General features: G+C 46.3%; 1 protein-coding gene across 2 annotated transcripts in view; it reads left to right on the top strand.

Moving 5' to 3' along the window:
* The window catches only part of CYB5R2 (cytochrome b5 reductase 2), a 207,393-nt gene that overhangs the window by 137,662 nt on the left and 51,610 nt on the right, over positions 1-18,121 (top strand). For both annotated transcript variants that reach the window (XM_078680898.1, XM_078680897.1), the window contains exons 4-5: positions 4,867-4,973; positions 16,888-17,017. In XM_078680898.1, the coding sequence (XP_078537024.1) occupies positions 4,867-4,973; positions 16,888-17,017 (237 nt within the window). The remainder of the gene's footprint in view (positions 1-4,866; positions 4,974-16,887; positions 17,018-18,121) is intronic.

Raw genomic sequence — 18,121 nt, 5'->3', positions numbered from 1 at the left:
AGTCCCGAATTATAAGCAGATGAATAAATGGGATTACTGGAAGAGTGAAGACAGATTGGCCAAGTTCTTCATTCCTTGGATTACCTTAGATACTTCACATGCCCGTAGAAATAATCTGACATGCAAGGTGTCAGAAGTCGAGAAAAAGTTCATAGGGCAGGTGGATGATCGTTACAGGAGACAAAAGATTTTGAAAAAATCAGGACAAGGGAAATTAGATTGGACCGAGGAAGAGAAGTCACACAAGAGAAAGGGTAGTAGTGGTCCAATAGCTTTAGATAAAGCGCAGAAAGGAAAGTTATGTCTTCACCGAGCCAAAACGTATTATGAAAATGTATACGTGGGTGAAGTTGACTGTGAACATGCTTTTAATTTAGAGTACTACACTAAGGATTTCCTGAAGGGAATGCAAGTGATTCCAAATGTGTATTTTGTATGTGGAAGAAATGCTTACGTGAGACTACCTGACAACTGGTATGGATCATGTTACTTGGCAATTGTCTTCCCCAAAATATATCATGCACAAGACTTATTGATCATTGAGGGCCAGACATCATCGAGGGGAAGGAGAGATTTAGGCGATGCAGAAATGGTTGGAGATGTCTTTGGAGCTATGTTCCCTCTTTTGGGAATAATCCTTAATGATGTTAAAATTAGACGACTGGCAACAGTTGTCGACAGGTTGTCTGCCAGCACTGCTCAGTCCTTAATGCTGGTAGAAGGAGAGATGCAATCGATAAGGGCTATGGTTCTTCAAAATCGGCTTGCATTAGATGTCTTATTAGCAAAAGAGGGCGGAGTCTGTAAGGCTTTGAAGGTTCAGGAATGTTGCACTTACATTCCAGACCTTTCAAAACCCCTTGAGAAAGTTATTAAGAACATAACTAATATACACAAAGAGATCGAAGACTTGAGTAGAGAAAATGTCTGGGAAAAGGTGGGCCACGGAATGAGTACAGTTGGAGGGTGGTTTTCCACCTTAGGCAAAAGCTTTATTTGGTATATCCTAAAGCCTATCATCATAATATTGATCTGTGGGATAATATTGTGGGGATTGGTGAGGGTATTCAAATGGTACAGAGCAAGAAGGTCAGAAAGGGCCCAAAGAGAACAGTTGCAGAGATTGGCTGCCATACAAGATAATCAGTACAGGAGCCTGAGAGCTCTGGAAGCGCAGAGAATGCCAGCAATAACTGCAGTTTAAATGTTAGTGATGACCCCGAGAGGTCATCAAAGGGGGGAACTGAGAGAGCGCAAACTGATACAAATATATGAGTACATCACACTTACCTATAGAGAGCATAATTCATGAAGAGAAATGCCATGAGTGCTAATAGTATTTGAAATTATATTCTAAATGTATAGCTAATATAGAGATTTAAGTAGAAGTGGAATTAATACAGAAATGTGTGACATTATATGATTTTATTAGACGTGATTATTTTGAATCTATGTCGTGTAGCTGTTAACACATAAGATGGTCTGTGGTAAAACGCAGAACGTGGTAGGCCTCAGGGCCAGAGCTGGAGCTAAAAGGGAAGGTGTTTCTTTTCACGACACAGATTGTTTAACGTTTTTTGGTCATTGCATTAATGGGCCATGATTTAGAGTAATGTTTTCTAAATAATAGAATAAGAGTTTTAACATGCTTTAATTAAATGAAGAAATAGAATGCTATAATCATAATGTGAAATATTGTAGGCCTGAAATGTTTTAGCATTGATTTACACGTACATGTCTGGGCTGAGAAATGTTGCAAGCCTTTTTAGAAGTCTATGAGAGTTGGGTTCTTGGCGGCAGATATCTGTCTGCAACAGGAAAGGGGGGATCCAATTATAAGTGAATGAATAGAGGTCTGTTCAGAGGACGGCCCAGACATGGAGGAGGGTTCTGGAATGTTTAAGGGGTATCAGCGGGCCGGAGAAGAGACTGAGAAGCAAGGTCAACTCTAACGTCTGAGGCCCAATACAAAGCATCATGGAAAAAGCCTGAAGTTGCACCACGTGAGAGGCGTTTCGCAAGGGGCGTCTCAAATGTTGTTGACTATTTTGTATTAGGGACAGCACCCCTGGGTGGAGTTAGAGCAGAGACCTGAGGACCCTTTAGAGAGCGGATGGGTAGGCAGTGAGGGGTCATGACTGGAGAACTTTAGGTTTTCACCAAGAGACTTAGAGTGGGTGACTTCCCTTGGGGGTCATTCATTGCTGACACCTTTGTTAGGTTGGGATTTGGTTAAGTAGGGATACCATCTAGAACAGGGTAGGGACGCCTAACCTGTGTTTGTTTTCCTCCAACCTAAATGAAGGAGAGATATGCGTCTATGCTGATAGCTTTGCTATTTTTAGAACTTGTGTTAGTGATTTCTGTTGCTCGTCTGAGGGCTTTTCGAGAGCACATGTATGTAATTGGACCTGTGTACCTCGTGAATCTCATTCTGAGATGCTTGTATTTGCAGCTCATTATATCTTTACAATAAACTTTTGAAACCTAGAAGTTGTCCGTGATCTTTGAGAGTAGAGTCCTTTCTTGGGTGAACTAATTTGCAGATAGGTGTACTGTTTCCTTCCAAGACAGGCAATAAAGGTTCAGTCGACCAGATCGAGGTTTGGATCAATAGATATAAGGTATCGATCAAAATCTCGCCCCTTCAATGGCGTACACGTTTTATATTCCATCTTTTTGACATCTGTGGTGGGAAATAGACCATTTGCTGAATATTTTTTTTTATCTGTGATGAATACTTTTAACTGCAGATTCCTCACCTTATGAATTTTACAAGACACCAGACTAGATGCAGAAATCTGCAGTAGCTCCCATGCACCTGTAGACGGCATTGAAGGTCTGGACATCAGCTCTGGATGTGATGACGCAGAGCCACCCCTGCACACTGACATCATTTCCTGTTTTTCCAAGCTCTTTGACAATGATCTTGAGCTCCGCTCTCAACTTTTTTGGTAAAGCTAACACATTTCAAACATTTCTCAGGAAATGAATCTGAAGATGACAGTCTTCAAACTGTGCAATGACTACTGGAAGCAGATGTTGGTGACAAACCTACTTGACATCTTTCTTTGGTGTATCAGCACCAAACACAATTCAAATTTGTGAGATAAATGCTCCCTGATGCACCTGAAGGGCTTCAAGGGTGCTCCCTCTCAAAGTCCTGAGGTTTGTTAGTTATCTCATCTCTTTCTCCATCCTCCAGTAAGTCCAAATGAAGTTGAGGGACAAGTTGTGACAGAAGCGTTAGAAATACCAAAAAGGGTTTGTTTACTTCCTCCGCTACTAGTCTAGTGAGACCTTCCTGCACATAAACAATCTTTCCCTGCAACTCAGGCACCCTTGCACAATGGTGCAAGAGTGCCTGCATTTGCTCCAGGCAGCTACAATTTGCGCCAGCGCATGGTGAATGGCAAGGCTGCACCGTATTCCTGTAAATACAGTGCAGCCCTGCATTTCTGAAGTGGCGGAGCGTGGCGTTAAGCCAACAAGGCTAACACCACGCTTTGTTACTTCATTGTGAATATGCCCCTGTATGTGTTTGATGGTATTTTGTTTTAATATTGGTTTTGTAAAACTATAATGTTGAGTGTGTTAGATTATGATGATGTCGGTTTAAGCCTTGGTCACTTCATGCACTGTGGGAAAAACAGCCATTTTAGGCTGACATGCAATATTGTCAACCCATAAACAGTTAGTGGAGTACCAATATACCACAACATCACAATTTCAAAATTTCAAAAGACCACCTCAAATCAGTTTTTTTTTAAAAACCTTCATGCATGGGACACGGGGGATTGTGAGCTGTAGGGCGGGAAGTCCTACAGAATTCAGGATGTATAATAAAATAAGTCAAATCTAAAAAGGTACTTCTTTGAGCGAAGTTCTTATTTCTTTACAAGCTGTATACAGTTTCGTGTTTTTTGCTGTACTGCGTAGAAAAGATTCCTATGAGAGTTAACATGGAAAACACACTTTACTTCTCCCAGCTTGAAGAATGGCACGATCTGTATTATGTACACAGTATCCCATGAAATAACAAAACAGACTGAATGGAATGCATTGTGTACACGTGAGAGAGATTTTACAGGCATGTTCCGCCATCAGCAAATGACAGTCAGTTGTGCAACAGCAGCCTAGGCTCTAATGCCTTTGTGGGCTATAGACTATTGGGCAAATTTACAAGCCCCTTGTGCCTCATTTACGCTGCTGTTGCGTCACTTTAGTGATGCAGCAGCGGCGCAAATCCTGCTCCATGGCGCAGGGTACTTACAACGTGACGCATCTCCCAGATGCGTCACGTTGTAATGCCCTGCGCCACATTCCTGTTCCTGTGGAGGGGGGGGCGTTCCGGCGCAGGAACGCCTCCTAAAAGTGGCTGAGTGAAATCTACAAGATTTCACTCAGTCACTTTTAGGCCCATGCTACGTCAAAACCCAGGCGTAAGGATTGACGCAGCATTGACTGGATAGGGCCCCCAAAGCATTGCTGGCGCTGTGTCGCGCTTGCGACGCAACTCCAGCAATGTGTCACTTTTACGGCACAGATGCGTGACGCATCTGTGCCGTTTTTGCACCATGGTGCGCCGCATTGTAAATGCGGCGCATCCATAATGGCGGCGCTGTGGCGCACAATAACTGGCGCATCCCTGCTGATTTGCCAGTTATTGTAAATATGCCCCTATGTGATCAATTGTGCGTAAGGGCAGTGATCGTCCATGATCAGAACAGAACACCTGACTTTAAAAAAACAAGTATTTTATTATGTATGCATTTGAGATATTTGATATTATCTTATCAGAAAAATATATATATCATGGAATAAATGCAAAATTATTACAAGCAAATATATTTTGTTTCTTGGCAGGACAGCATATTTTTCTCACGGCAAAAGTCAATGGCAATCTTGTTATCCGCGCATACACTCCTGTTTCTAGTGATGAAGTGAAAGGCTACGTGGATTTAGTTGTGAAGGTAATATCTACTGTACACCTTAATGTATTCTGGTAAATTCTGCTTTTACATAGTTTGACGTCATCATTTATTATATTCTTTTTATTGTGCTGTAACTTGTCACCAGAGTTAACTCAGAAGGGACACAGACCAAGGTGAGATGGGGTGGAGGCTCGTTCGAATGAAGCCAGAGATACAGTGGAGGAGGGAGACTGCTGTGAGTGAGGCCGGGAGTGGTAATAGAAGGATGGCGAACAGAGAGATGGGCTACCGAGGGCACTGAGGTTGTTTTGGAAGCAAGAGGTGCACAGACAATTAATGTGGGCATTTGAAAGAGGGCGAAGGACACTGAAAACGGTCAGGCCTAACAAGGAGCACAGAGATGACAGCAGTAAGGGACACAGGAGATGGAACCATGCTTTGGCCTTGGCATAATCTTCAAATCCATCTATAATCAGTGACAGTTCTATACACTGTTGATGCTCACTTATAAAACTCTTTAATCCAACTCTGATGAACATTGAGTCAGGCCACTGGATCAATGAACTGCTAGAACAATTATGCATTTAAGATACACTAAGCTCAATGCATGCCTTTCTATGTAGGTGTTTATTTGGTGAAAACTGCAGAACATTTAAGCCTAATCCACTCTGTTTTTTACTTGATATCTTTAAGAGTCTGGTGCCACAAGGTGTTTAAATTAGGAAAGCACTGCTCCATCCCAGCTCACCCTCTGGGAACACCCTTATGTTCCATATTAAGCTGCTTCATGTAGACCATAGAGCAGCAACGTTGCTTCAACGCTCTGATGTAGCAACAGTTTACACAGATTGAGCCACACATGCTGTAGTCAATACCTCAAGAAAATAACCTTTAATTAAGAAGGAGCACAACTCTAAACAGGGCACCATTGTTGCCAGGTGCCATCAGATTTAGTGAGCTAGATGCAAGTTCTTCCCGTGGCCTTCTAGACCCTGCTGTGCATGATGTAGCACTACTATCACATAGTCATAGGCCTCTAGAGATGGTGTATAATGTACCCATAGATCATCATCTTCAGCCCCTACTGTGGCACAGAAAAAAACCAAGCTAATGGTTAGAAGTGTTAATCTATTTATTTTTTATTCATTTCTAGTTTTTAAACCTTTAATAATTGCATTATTATTATTCCTTTTTCATTGGTCATCTCCGTATAAGAAGCAGACGAGGCTATAAAGTATCTTCTTAGCTTACGTTTTGCAGACACTCTGAAAATGTTTTCATTTTTAGGTTTCGCCTGCCCAGGTGCTTGCGCTGTGCTTGAGAAATCTATTGATTTTCATATAAACTTAAAAGGGACTAACATCCCGTCTCCTCTCTTTCCTGGCTTCTCATTGGTTCCTGGGCATGCCACTTACCTTTCCTCCATTTCTATTGGATGTAGTATATTATCCTGCATTTACCAATGCTTGTTCCTCATCTGCTTGTCTTATCAGTTTCCCGCTGCCAAACTACTGTGAACATCTGCGTTGGTGGACCTATATTTTCATAAAGTGTTGCCTTTTTACTATTGCAGCATTTTCATATAACAATTTATTACCAAGAGAGAGATTAAGTGATTTGCATAGAATCACAGGATGTTGCGCAGCGCTGCTGAAACTCGAACCGGGATCCCCAGCTTTTGAGTCAGCAGCTCTGCCTACTGCACCACATCCTCTCCACTCCTGTGTTATCTGTCAGGAAGCTCTTTCCTTCTCCTGGTCGATGAAAACTGCTCTTTATTCATTATTAACTCGAAATTGATGCATTACCAATGCTTCTTTTTTGTGTGATGTTAATAGGAGACAATGATGAAGCCACCATTTAAGCCTGATCCCTCTAATGGCCTCAATTGAAGGTTGGGCCTGATTAGTCATCCAACTCCAGAGGGCGAATGTAGGGCCTCATTTAGACATTGGTGGGTGATACCACATTATGCCAGGTCAATGGAGGCTATGGCCACCGCTCTCCAGGAAGAGGGCCGGCCACTATATTAAAAAAGAGAAAAAAAAAGAAAATGGGGTCTCTTGCACAGGGAGTTTTTTTCTCTTTGAACATGGGGACCATTGTGTGGTTTTAATATCCAAGGCTTCTATGCCTCAAATGGTGGTCCCAGATCGGGAAAAGAGTGATAGTCGCTTCACCCTAAATGGGGCATGGCAATAGTCTCCATAATCTAATGGTCTTGCAGCACAGGGCCATCCTATTAGAGATTTCGGCCAACAAGGTGGGCTGAAGCTCTGGCATTAGAAGTCTTGTACTTCTGCCAGTGGAGGAATGGTTTTGGTAGAGTGTGGGAAGCATGAGTTCGACAGGGTGGGTACCATCGCTAATTTATAGTGTGCTCTCACTCACTCAGCCTCTTTTTGACCAAAAAGGCCTTATTTAAAAGGAAGTAATGCAGCGCTGTGCTGCAAGCAATTTGACTTGCTGCGCTAATTCCGAAGCACAGGGATGCGTCATATCTACAATGATCTGACGGATCTCTTTGCTCTCCCCTGTGCTGGCTCACAATTAGCTGCCTTGTACCGACGCAGGCACCCTTGCACCATGGAAGGAACACCTTTCTGCCCAAAAACAATCACAAGAGGTGATTTCCTCTTCCTATGTGTGCTGCCGAATGCAGCACGCATAGAAAGAGGAAATAAACAAAGAGAAATTAAAACATTTCTCCTTGTTGCACCTCTGTACGCCTCCCCTGGGAAGGTTCCAGAAGCCATGGGTGTTGCGTGGGAACACCCACCGCAACACCCCTGGTACGCTCCTTTCACGCTAAGTGTTGCGTGTAGAGGGACCTTATTTACAAGGCCACAAAAAGCCACGCATGGGGGCTTAACAGGGCCCTGTAAATATGGGGCAGCAGGTTGCGCCGCTGATGCCTCACAAAAAAGTGACACACCGACAGCCCAAGGGGCTTGTAAATAAGTCCCCTAGTATTTATGATGATACTGGAGCCTAATGTGCAAAGGCGGATCAGCGTCTGTTTTGCGTTTTTACTGCTGTTGGTAAATAAGAGTGCTAAACGTAAGCAAGCGCAATTTGTGTTCAACTCATACAAAACATGTTTTCACCCAGTTTTTGTACAAGAGGCAACATCTAAATGATGGCCAAGAAGCGTATTTCATGCAAAATGCTATTCTGAGCTTTTGCCTAAAAAGAGGCCATTCCCAAGGGGAAATGTGCATACCCACTTCAACCTTGAGTTTGGGCAGAAGGTCCTCAATAATGAGCATTAAGAGAAGTCTGATTTATGTATATTGTCACAGGAAATGCATCTTTCCTCTGTTAAGTGTTTAAAGTGTTGAATTGCCTTCTAGGGAGGTGTGTCTGACAATGGGGAGGTGACTGAAGCATAACCTAGTACTGTAATTGAGGACTTGTAAAACGCTATTATGTATTTACATAAGTTTCTTATGTGAGGCCTTGTTAGTAAAGGTTTAACTGTGGTCAGTGTATGTCATGTAATATGAATCTTTTTTTATCTCGCATACTTGTCCTTTTCAGATTACTATGACAGTTTTTAACATGGCCAAGTTGTGTTCTGTTTAAAGTGCTACATTCCTCGATTACAAAATGTTCTTTTCCTTGATACAACAGTTTTTAAATCAATCTGCCTGCTCATTTACAAAGTAACTCCATTGATCTTTTTCATAAATATCCACAGCATTTATTTTTATTATTTCTTCACACGCTTCTCATTCCCTGTCGTCTGCTTAGAATGTCTGCCAGTGACTCAACTACTGAAAGCTTCTGGGAAGTGCATTCAGTGGATTTGTGTGCCCAGGGATACACATTAGCCTCGGTCAGGATCAAACATCAGTCACTTCAGTATGCAGTAACGCTGCTGTTTCATTCACTGATCTTTAAATCACAAATAAAACACAATTCACATAGAAGAGTCAAGTCATCTAGGAACTCACAAGTCACTCAATTGATCTCTCAATTTACTAAGTACCAGCACCTCATACAGACTGTAAAATGGCAGGCCTTTGTGATGGCTATGGTGGAAGATGAACAATAGATTATGACTGTAGTAAAATCATCATTTAGGGCACCGTTGTCTTTTTATAAATCCACACCCTCACATTTCACCTGCATTTGAGACTTCTTGTACATACTTTATTATATACTTATTATATACTTATATGTGTATGTACTTTGTGGGCTCTGAAGATCAGCCCTAGGACTTGGCTGCTTCCACTTAAGGACTTTTTTTCGGTTTAACTGCCTCTATATAGCTGTCTTGTTAGAAAACGACCAGCAGAGGTCAGTTAAATACCAGAATCAATTTAGTATTCTCTAGATTCCAGTTCATAGAAATTGTCTTCCACGAGCACCCTAGACAATAATATTTTTTTCAACCTTGTATTTTCAGTGATATGACCGCCGAAGGCCCTGATTTTATATGAAAAACAGAGTTTTGGACTATACGATCTCCCGCTGAAAAGCAATATTTCTCTCAATGTGTTTCCATGTCTGGTGTGTCACGCAGTTTGGTGCTTACTTTCCCTTCTTGTTAAAGAACAAAATATGTTTCAGCACCCAGGGTAATTATTATTTTTTTTTTAAACAATTTTTATTGCAGGTTTACAGTACATCTGACATCTCACAGTAAGCATTGCTGTGTCAATCGTCTTTCACCCTCCCCGCTATTTCGTTCAATACACAGCCATTTAGCCCACATCCCGGAGGTCGGGCGGCGCTCTGCAGAGGGATAAGCCAAATGTCCAGTATCATAGCAATTACGCTCTGTACATCCGGAAAATGTGTACTCCTGCTTTTGTAACTGTTTTCCCCCCCTCCCCGTGGCACGTGCCAGAACACTCTTAACTCAAACTCGCCCCTTTCCCCCCTCCCCCGTGACCTCACCATCTACGTAGGAATGCTCTTGTTTGACTACCTTTATGGGTTAGTGCTCAATCAGTCGCGTGGTGTATCTGGTGTGCCCTGGGGACTGTCATTGTGTGTATTCGGGGCCTCTTTGTCCTCTTGTAGTGTGCTATCTCTCAGTGCCTGCACGATCATTTCCCGCGCTGCCGCCGTGTCTATTGCTCTTTCGTCTGGCTTTCTACGGGCTGCTTGGTATCGGATCGTGCTTTCACAAGCTGCCCATTTCAGTAATTCGTTCACCCATCTTCTGTGTGTAGGACCCACCCTCGCCTTCCATACTCTCGTAATTTCTCAATTGGCCAGAATTAATCCATGTCTATAAATTTACTAGTGGTTTTATTCTTAGGTGTATGTGGGAACCAGTGTAGTATGCAGGTCGCCATATCAAAGTTCACTGTTCTGTCTGTGACCTCGTTAAGCGTCTCACCAATCGCCTGCCAGTAGCCATGTAGTTCTGGGCAGGACCATAACATGTGGTCCAGCTCCGCTCCCTCTAGGGTGCATCGTGGGCATCCCGCCTCGGTTACCCCAAAGTATTTCTTAATTTTGCCCGGTGTCATGTAGGCTCTATGTAAGATGTAAAAGTGAATCTGTTGGAATCTCGCGTTTCTCGTGCTCTTGCGAGCCCGTTGCACTATTTGGGCCCAGGTGGTGTCCGGGATATCCTTGCCAAGATCTACTTCCCACTTGGCTTTAAGCAGGTTCTCCCGCAACATTCGGGAGTATAGGCACGTTACTGCCTTATAAGTCCCTGCCGCCATCATTGTATATTGGCAAGCCAAGGTGGTGGTCGGTTCCATCAAGCCCCCCTCCCAATGTGCCCGGATGGCCCTCGTCACTGCTGCATGTAATAAATAACCTCCTCGCGGAAGGTCATATCTCTCCTGAAGATCCTGGTAGGGTATCAGTGCCCCTTCCTCATATAAGTCGCCAATCACTTGTAACCCCGCATCCTCCCACTGCTGTAGCTGTGACCAATCTCCCCCATGTGGGAGCGCAGTCACCGTCCCCAACGGGATTTCTGGGGCATACGGGTGCTGTGGGCCCGCTCGGCGCTGCGATCGGTTCCAACACAGACGGAACGTCTGTTCTTCAAGAGTTAGGTCTTTCAGGGCAATTTTCTGTTGCAGAGTTATGTACGCTAGTACATGATGTGGCGTCCCCCTATCTCTTTCCTGTTCCGGGCCACGGTACACTCTTGCCACTTCTTGTGTGAAGAGCTGCGGTTGAGCTGCGAGGTAGTAGAGCTCGAAGCCCGGTACTGCTAATCCTCCCTCGTCCTTCGGACGGGTGAGCGTCGTCAGTTCCACTCTACATCTTCCCGAGTTCCATATAAAGGAAGTGAGCTGCGACCGTAATCTACGGAATACAGAGCTGGGCACCCAGACGGGCAAGGTGCGAAAGTAGTAGAGCAGTCGCGGCAGGGTGATCATTTTTAGTAAGGAAATACGGCCTGTCGGCGATATCGGTAGGGTGGCCCAGAACTCCATGTTTCCCCGTAATGTTCTTATGCATCTTCCCACATTATCCTCCAGCATGTCTGCTGCCTTATGGTATATATAGACACCTAGATACTTCAAACAGGTGGGTGCCCATTGCAGCTGTAATCGGCAATGTGGTTGTGGTGTACCTTGGCGCAGCGGGAATAAGCACGTCTTGGACCAATTAACCTTTAATCCTGAGATCCCACCAAATCTTGCTAGTAATCTCTCCGCTCCCTCCAGTGCTCCTTCCGCGTTCTCTAGAAATAACAACAAATCATCCGCGTAGAGCGAGATATGCTGTAGGCCCCTGCTGCTGTCTAGGCCTCTGAAATGATTCCCTGTCCTCGCCTTCGCTGCTAGGGGTTCGATCCCCAGTGCGAACAACAGGGGCGATAAGGAGCACCCCTGCCTGGTACCCCGTTCTACCGGGTATTGCTGTGATATAAGGGGGCCCACGCGCACTCTAGTCACTGCTGCAGTGTACAACACTGTAGTCCATCTGATGTATCCCTCTCCTAGACCGAATGTTTCCATAGTTTTGTATAGGTATTCCCATTCCAGGCTATCGAATGCTTTCTCTATGTCTATGGATTGCACTAGAGGTGTCTGGGCAGTCGTGCATGTGGCTTCCAACAGCCGTGTAAGTCTTCTAATGTTTATGGTCGTGTTGCGTGCCGGGATAAATCCAGATTGATCCGGGTGAATCAAGGTAGGCATATGTTGCAACAGTCTAGTTGCGAGTATGGCACTCAGGATTTTATAGTCTGTAGTCAGCATGGAGAGCGGCCTATAGGAGGCTGGATCACCGCTCTCCCTTCCCTGTTTCAATAATGGGATCACTAGCGCTTCCCGCATAGACTGCGGTAGGCAGCCAGCCGTTTTGGCCTCATTGTACACCGCTTGGAGGCGGGGTGCAAGGATGTCTGAGTACTTGCTGTAGAATTCAATGGCCAATCCATCGAGCCCTGGTGTTTTGTTACGGGCCATATGTTTAATCGCTGCCTTGATTTCGCTAACCTCTATGTTCCTACTCAGACCATCTGCCTGTTCCTGTTCCAGTTGAGGCAATTGTAGGTCCTCGAGAAACCTATTGATGGTATTGCCACGCCCCACTAGTGTACTCTTATAAAGGGCCCCGTAGAAAGTTTGAAAAACCTCTAGTATCTCAGACTGGGTGTATACCATTTGTCTGTCCTCCCCTTCTATGGCTAGTATCGGTGAACTCCGTTTAGAGGGGTTGGCCAGCCACGATAGTAGCGTCCCTGATTTATCTCCTTCCATGTGTGCTCTCAGCAGATAAGCCTTGTGGTCGAAGCTTCGGAGGCGCTCCACCTCCGCCGCCACCACCTCTCTAGCTAGGTTAACCTCCTCCTGCTTCTCAGGGTGACCTGGTCTTGCTATTTCGGCCTTCCTCAAATTATCATCAGCTTTGGTCAGATCATCCTGCAGAACCCTGCGCACGCCCGCGTGCTTTCCTATATATTGGCCTCTCATTGTCGCCTTAAAGGCATTACATTCCATCGCTCTAGAGGCCTTTGATCCCTCATTCTCTTCAAAATAGTGCGTCATTCTTTCCTGCAGTGTCTCGTGAAACAGCGGATCGTCCAGTGTCTCCGGGCGCAGCTGCCATGTGGGGACACATGGAGTCTCTGTCATCCAATTTAAGGAAGACAGCAAAGGATTGTGATCCGATAGTGTTCTGGTGAGGTACTCAGTCCTCGCTACAAACAGCTTCACTAGCGGAGAGCATAAGAGTGCATCAATCCGCACATGCAGGTCGTGTAGTCCCGAAAAAAATGAGTGATCTCTTTCCGTTGGGTGTTGCAGACGCCAGGCATCTAACAGACCCCATCGTCTCTGCCAGTCCAATCTACCCTTCGTAAGGCGGTGCACAGGGGAGTCTTGGAGGGGTGGGTGTGATCTATCTAGGGCGACGTCCGTTATCGAATTAAAATCCCCCCCAAGTAGAACAGGGCCCGCCAAGTAATGCGCCAGCGTACCAGAGAGGCGCGCCAAGAAGTGTAGCTGCTCAATGTTCGGCGCATATACGCTACATAGCATTATGTCCCTGCCCCTGAGCCTTCCCTCCTCCGCTACATATCTGCCCTCAGTGTCAATCACGTGTTTCGTAGCTTGAAAAGGGACCCCCGCCCTTATCCAGATTAAGACACCCCTAGCATATGCCGAATAAATTGTATTATATATCTGCCCCCTCCATCTCCTCTGCAATGCTATACCCTCTTGTTTTGTGAGATGCGTTTCCTGGAGAAAAGCGATGTGTATCCCCCTACGAATCAGGTAAGCATGTATTTTGTGTCTCCTCGTCATTGAATGTAACCCCCGGACATTCCACGTTATTCACCGCAACACACCCGCGTTAGCCATTGTCCCAAATGAGGTGCCTTATCATGTCACGGTGTTCCGTTCCTACTGTGGTGGTGGATGTTCCCCAACAGTCCCCAATAACTCTACAACTCGCACTTCTCCAGTGTGCAAAATGAACCTGTAGCCAACTGACAAACACCTCTACAACTCCCAAAACCTCCCTCCCCAGAACAGGCCCCAATATCAAGCTATCAGTACCCATCCAAACTCAGGTGAATCCCTGTACTCCCCAACTACTCCACAGTCGTGACCGTGGATGCCTTAAGGGCTAGTGAGGTGTGACTCAGGCTAGACGGCGGCTACGCTCGCGCCCTCTGATCCCCCAATGTCAGTGCTTGTGCAATAGCCCTAAGACCGCCCCCCCACACCAGCTCCAATCTCTCGGGACCCCTCTTACTCAGATAATGTCCATCGCCTGCCGCCTTCATGTCATTGGTTCAGGATCTCTTCCGAGGTCTGCGGCGTCACCAGTGGGCCATTGGCGTTGAGTATGTCCGATTGGTCCGTTTCCGTGCCCGAGACATGGCCTTCTGATTCTGTGTCCTGCTTAGCTGAGGAGGTTTCGTCCCTCGACAGTGATTCCACCGCTTTCAGCGCTGCTTTTCTCTCCTCGTCCGTTTGGGATGCAGTGGGTTTGCGCGATCCCTGACATCTTCCGCGTGTCCTCTGTGATTTCCGCACCTGTGTTGACGCTCTCGCTCTCACCTCCCGGATTCTAGCCCCGTCCGTGCCCGCCTTATATGTGTCCCACCATGACCACGCGTCAGCGGATGTGGAGAAAAAGATTGATTTATCATCTACTACCACTCGAAGCTTCGCCGGGAAGAGCAGGGAATATTGAATGCCCTCTGTTCTCAATTCTCACTTGATGGACAGGAAGGAGGCTCGCATTCTCTGCGTCTCAAACGTGTTGTCGGGGAACAATGTCACCTTGCCGTTCGCTACTTGAAACGCCCCGCAGCGCGAGCCCGCTGGAGGAGCACATCCCTGTCTCTATAGTGTAACAATTTGGCAATAATCGGTCTCGGTGGCAGCCCCGGCTTAGGCGGCCTTCACGGTTCCAATGTGAAGAAAGGGGAGAGGCCTTCAGGGGCCACCTCCGTTTTAAGCCAGGTGTCCAGGTATTCAATCATATCTCCTCCTTCTGATTTTTCCAGAATACCCACTATTCGGATGTTACTGCGTCTACTTCTGTTTTCCGCGTCCTCGGCTCTTCTTTCTAGCGCTTGTATGCAGTCTAGGGCGTCCGCTAACCTCCCCTCCATTGATTTGTGGGCTGGAGCCAGATCCTGCAGGGTGGACTCCACGTTTTTCACTCTGTCTTTGAGTTTGTCATGTTCTGCGTGGAGAAGGCCTAAGCCCGTAGCCACCTGCGCGATGTCCTGTTGTGGGGCGTCCCTGGTCGCCGCGATGGCCTCTAGTATCCAGTCCTGGAGCTGCTGTGGGTCCACCGGACCCGTCGAGCTCCCATCTGAGGTCTCCGATGGTGTTGTCCCCTCTGTTTTCTTGTTAGGCTTCCCCATGGTCACCACTAGGTACTGTGCCGGCTTCACTTGCGTGCGATTATGGCTCTACTGGCACCGCTGTCCTTGGACATATCGGTCTCCGGCCAACACTAGCCTCAGTTGGGCCTCAGGTGCATAGGCCCGTCCTGGGATCAGGTTTTGGTCACTAGCAGAGGGGTGAGCAGCGGGGCTTCCCCCCCCTGCACACACCTCGCCGGAATTTTAACCGCGGCTCTAGGGGTTCCCAGGCCCCTGGGCTATCCTCTCGGATTTCATCCGCCTACAGGCCTCCAGACCAGTAGTACTGCTGCAGCGCTTGTCGCACTGCCCTCCACTGTCGGTGCCCTTCCAGTGCTCTGCCCCGAGCGCACCGCTCGCGGATAGGGCCCACCAGCTGCCACTGGAGATTGTCCTCGATGGCTCGTCGGCGTAGGCCCCGCTCTCCAGACGTACAAAGGTTTAGCCCCAGGTGGGCCCCGTGCCTCCGCTCTCACTCCCCGCAGCTCCCCACTTCCGGGCAGGTCGCGGCTGGCTCCTCTGCCGCTGGCCCTGTGGAGGTCCGCCGCCCTCTTGCTTCTTATTCCCACAGGGGTCCGGGGGTTCGTCGGCCGACTCTGTCGCCCAGGAGCACCGTCCGCAGCGGCCGCTAGCGACAGTGCCTCTTCCTTGCCACCTCTCCTCTTGCATTCGGCAGCCACCGTCCCGTCCGGAAAGCTCGGGGACCCCTCCTACCTTCACCGACCAAGCAGGGCGGCTTCGTTGCTGCCGTCGACCACCCAGTTGCTGCCGCGGTCCCGCTACAATTCCCCCCATTTCGTTTGGCACGTCAGCCCCTCAGCGGCGCTGACCCGTAGACCGGTCCCCTTTGTGGCCTCAATCCCGACCAGGGTCAGTGCTCGGCGATCACTGCGCCGCCATTGTGTAAGCGCCCCTTCCGGCAGGTCGAGTCCCAGCGCGACCGGGATTGTTGGATCGGGCAGCGGGACCGCCGCCGACGAACCCGTTTTCTCCACCGAGGTTCTGCTCACAGCGTTCGTCCGGCACCCCCAATCAGCAGTCCTCCGTGCAGCATGGCGTCTAGTTATTCGCGGCCTCGGCCACGTCCGCCATCTTGGAAGCTCGCTTACTTCAAACGCCGATCGGCGTTCGCGGGTGTCTCCCGCTCGGCTGGCTCTGTACGTGGGCTCAGGGGAAGCCCCCCGTGCTTAGTCTGTACGCCGCTTGTCTGGGAGAGCGGCCACGGGCACCCCAATGCTCGGTTTCAGGATTAATTTGGGGGATCGGGCGCGGAGCTCCGAGCTCACGCAGCCATTTCCCTCAGCGTCCAAGCCACGCCCCTTCAGCACCCAGGGTAATGTGCTGCACAGCTAAATACATATAGGGTACCAAAGACAAGACCGATTGCATTGCAAATGCTTGTTAGACATCTTTCTCCTGTTCGCCGTCCATGCTGCCTTATCATACCAGACCAGGTCTATGTCCTCTCCCAAACAAAATTTAATTTGCACTTATTCTCAGTTCCTCTTCCTCTCTGTCTAAAGTAGAAAATGTATTTTTGAATGCATGCTCTGTGTATTGTAAACCTTTAGTCCATGTTACAATGTAATGATTGCAGATACATTGTCTCAGTGGTCAAAACATCTTATTTTACAGGTCTACTACAAGAACAAACACCCTAAATTTCCAGAAGGAGGGAAAATGTCACAGTACTTAGACAGTTTGAAGATTGGAGAAACAATTGATTTCCGCGGACCTAATGGACTACTGGTCTACAATGGTGGAGGTAAAATGAGGGACAAAAGATTCTAACAAAAATATTCTGACTGCAACTTACCAAAAACAGAAAATGGGAAGTGTCAGTACAAGGACATTCTGGTTGCATATATGCAGTGTGACGGGTGTTGTGGTATTGGAACGGTTGAGTAGAATGGAGGAATTGGGGATGGAGTCCGGTGAAGAGGGTCAAAGGGCTGAAAACAAATAGTATGAAGTAGAGAAAGATGTTTTTGCAGAGACCCCTCACCCCTCCCACCTGGAACATTACTATAGCTTCTCAATATCTTTCAAGTTGAAGATAAGTTTTGAATGCCTTATTAATATTTATCTGAACTGGGGGTGGGGTAATGAGTGGGGAATGAATGCAAAATTGGTGAGACATAGTTACTGCGTGGCGAATGAACAGACAAACATGTTTATTTAAAAGTGTTAATTAAAAACTTTGGAAATACAATACATCCTTATTTAAAAAATATTTTTTTTTACACCTTCCAGTCAGATATTGTCATTTCCTACACATTATTATGCTGACAATCCTGAAATCTTTCTTTGATGCTTTCTAAAGGAAGTATAATTTATACAGTCAATGTCCGTTACCAAACTTGAAGACAGTATGAAAATAGATTATGTCATTAGTACAAATACATTTAGTTTTATGTTTTAATAAAAAACAATCTGTATATTTACCACCTTCATTTCGTTATAGAAGATGGAAAAAATTTACACTCCACGTTTACAATTCTGTGATTCCAAATTGTTTACATGAACAACACTTATGTTTTTATTCCCAGCATAGAAAGGAATGAACACCTGTTATTTTATACTCAAACTCTTAATTTACACCAACTTTAAACTAGTTTGTGCATAGTAAAGGTGCCATAGAAAGAGGCAAAGCACCCTCCAGCTCACCTAAATGAAGCGATTCTAAAAAGATACATTGTTTTGATCATATTTTGTAAAGACATTCGAAAAATATATTCTTGGTATTGCTTAAATGTAAAGTACACATAGACAAGCATTACTAAGTGGGTACGTGCCACATATTCTATTTATGGATTTTGGGGAGTGGAAGCCTTATTTAGGGTTGCACATAGTAAAGGGAACATGGTTA

Source organism: Lissotriton helveticus, chromosome 3_1, assembly GCF_964261635.1.
Source record: "Lissotriton helveticus chromosome 3_1, aLisHel1.1, whole genome shotgun sequence".
NCBI classification, from domain to species: domain Eukaryota; kingdom Metazoa; phylum Chordata; class Amphibia; order Caudata; family Salamandridae; genus Lissotriton; species Lissotriton helveticus.
This window is presented reverse-complemented; position numbering and strand designations above follow the sequence as displayed.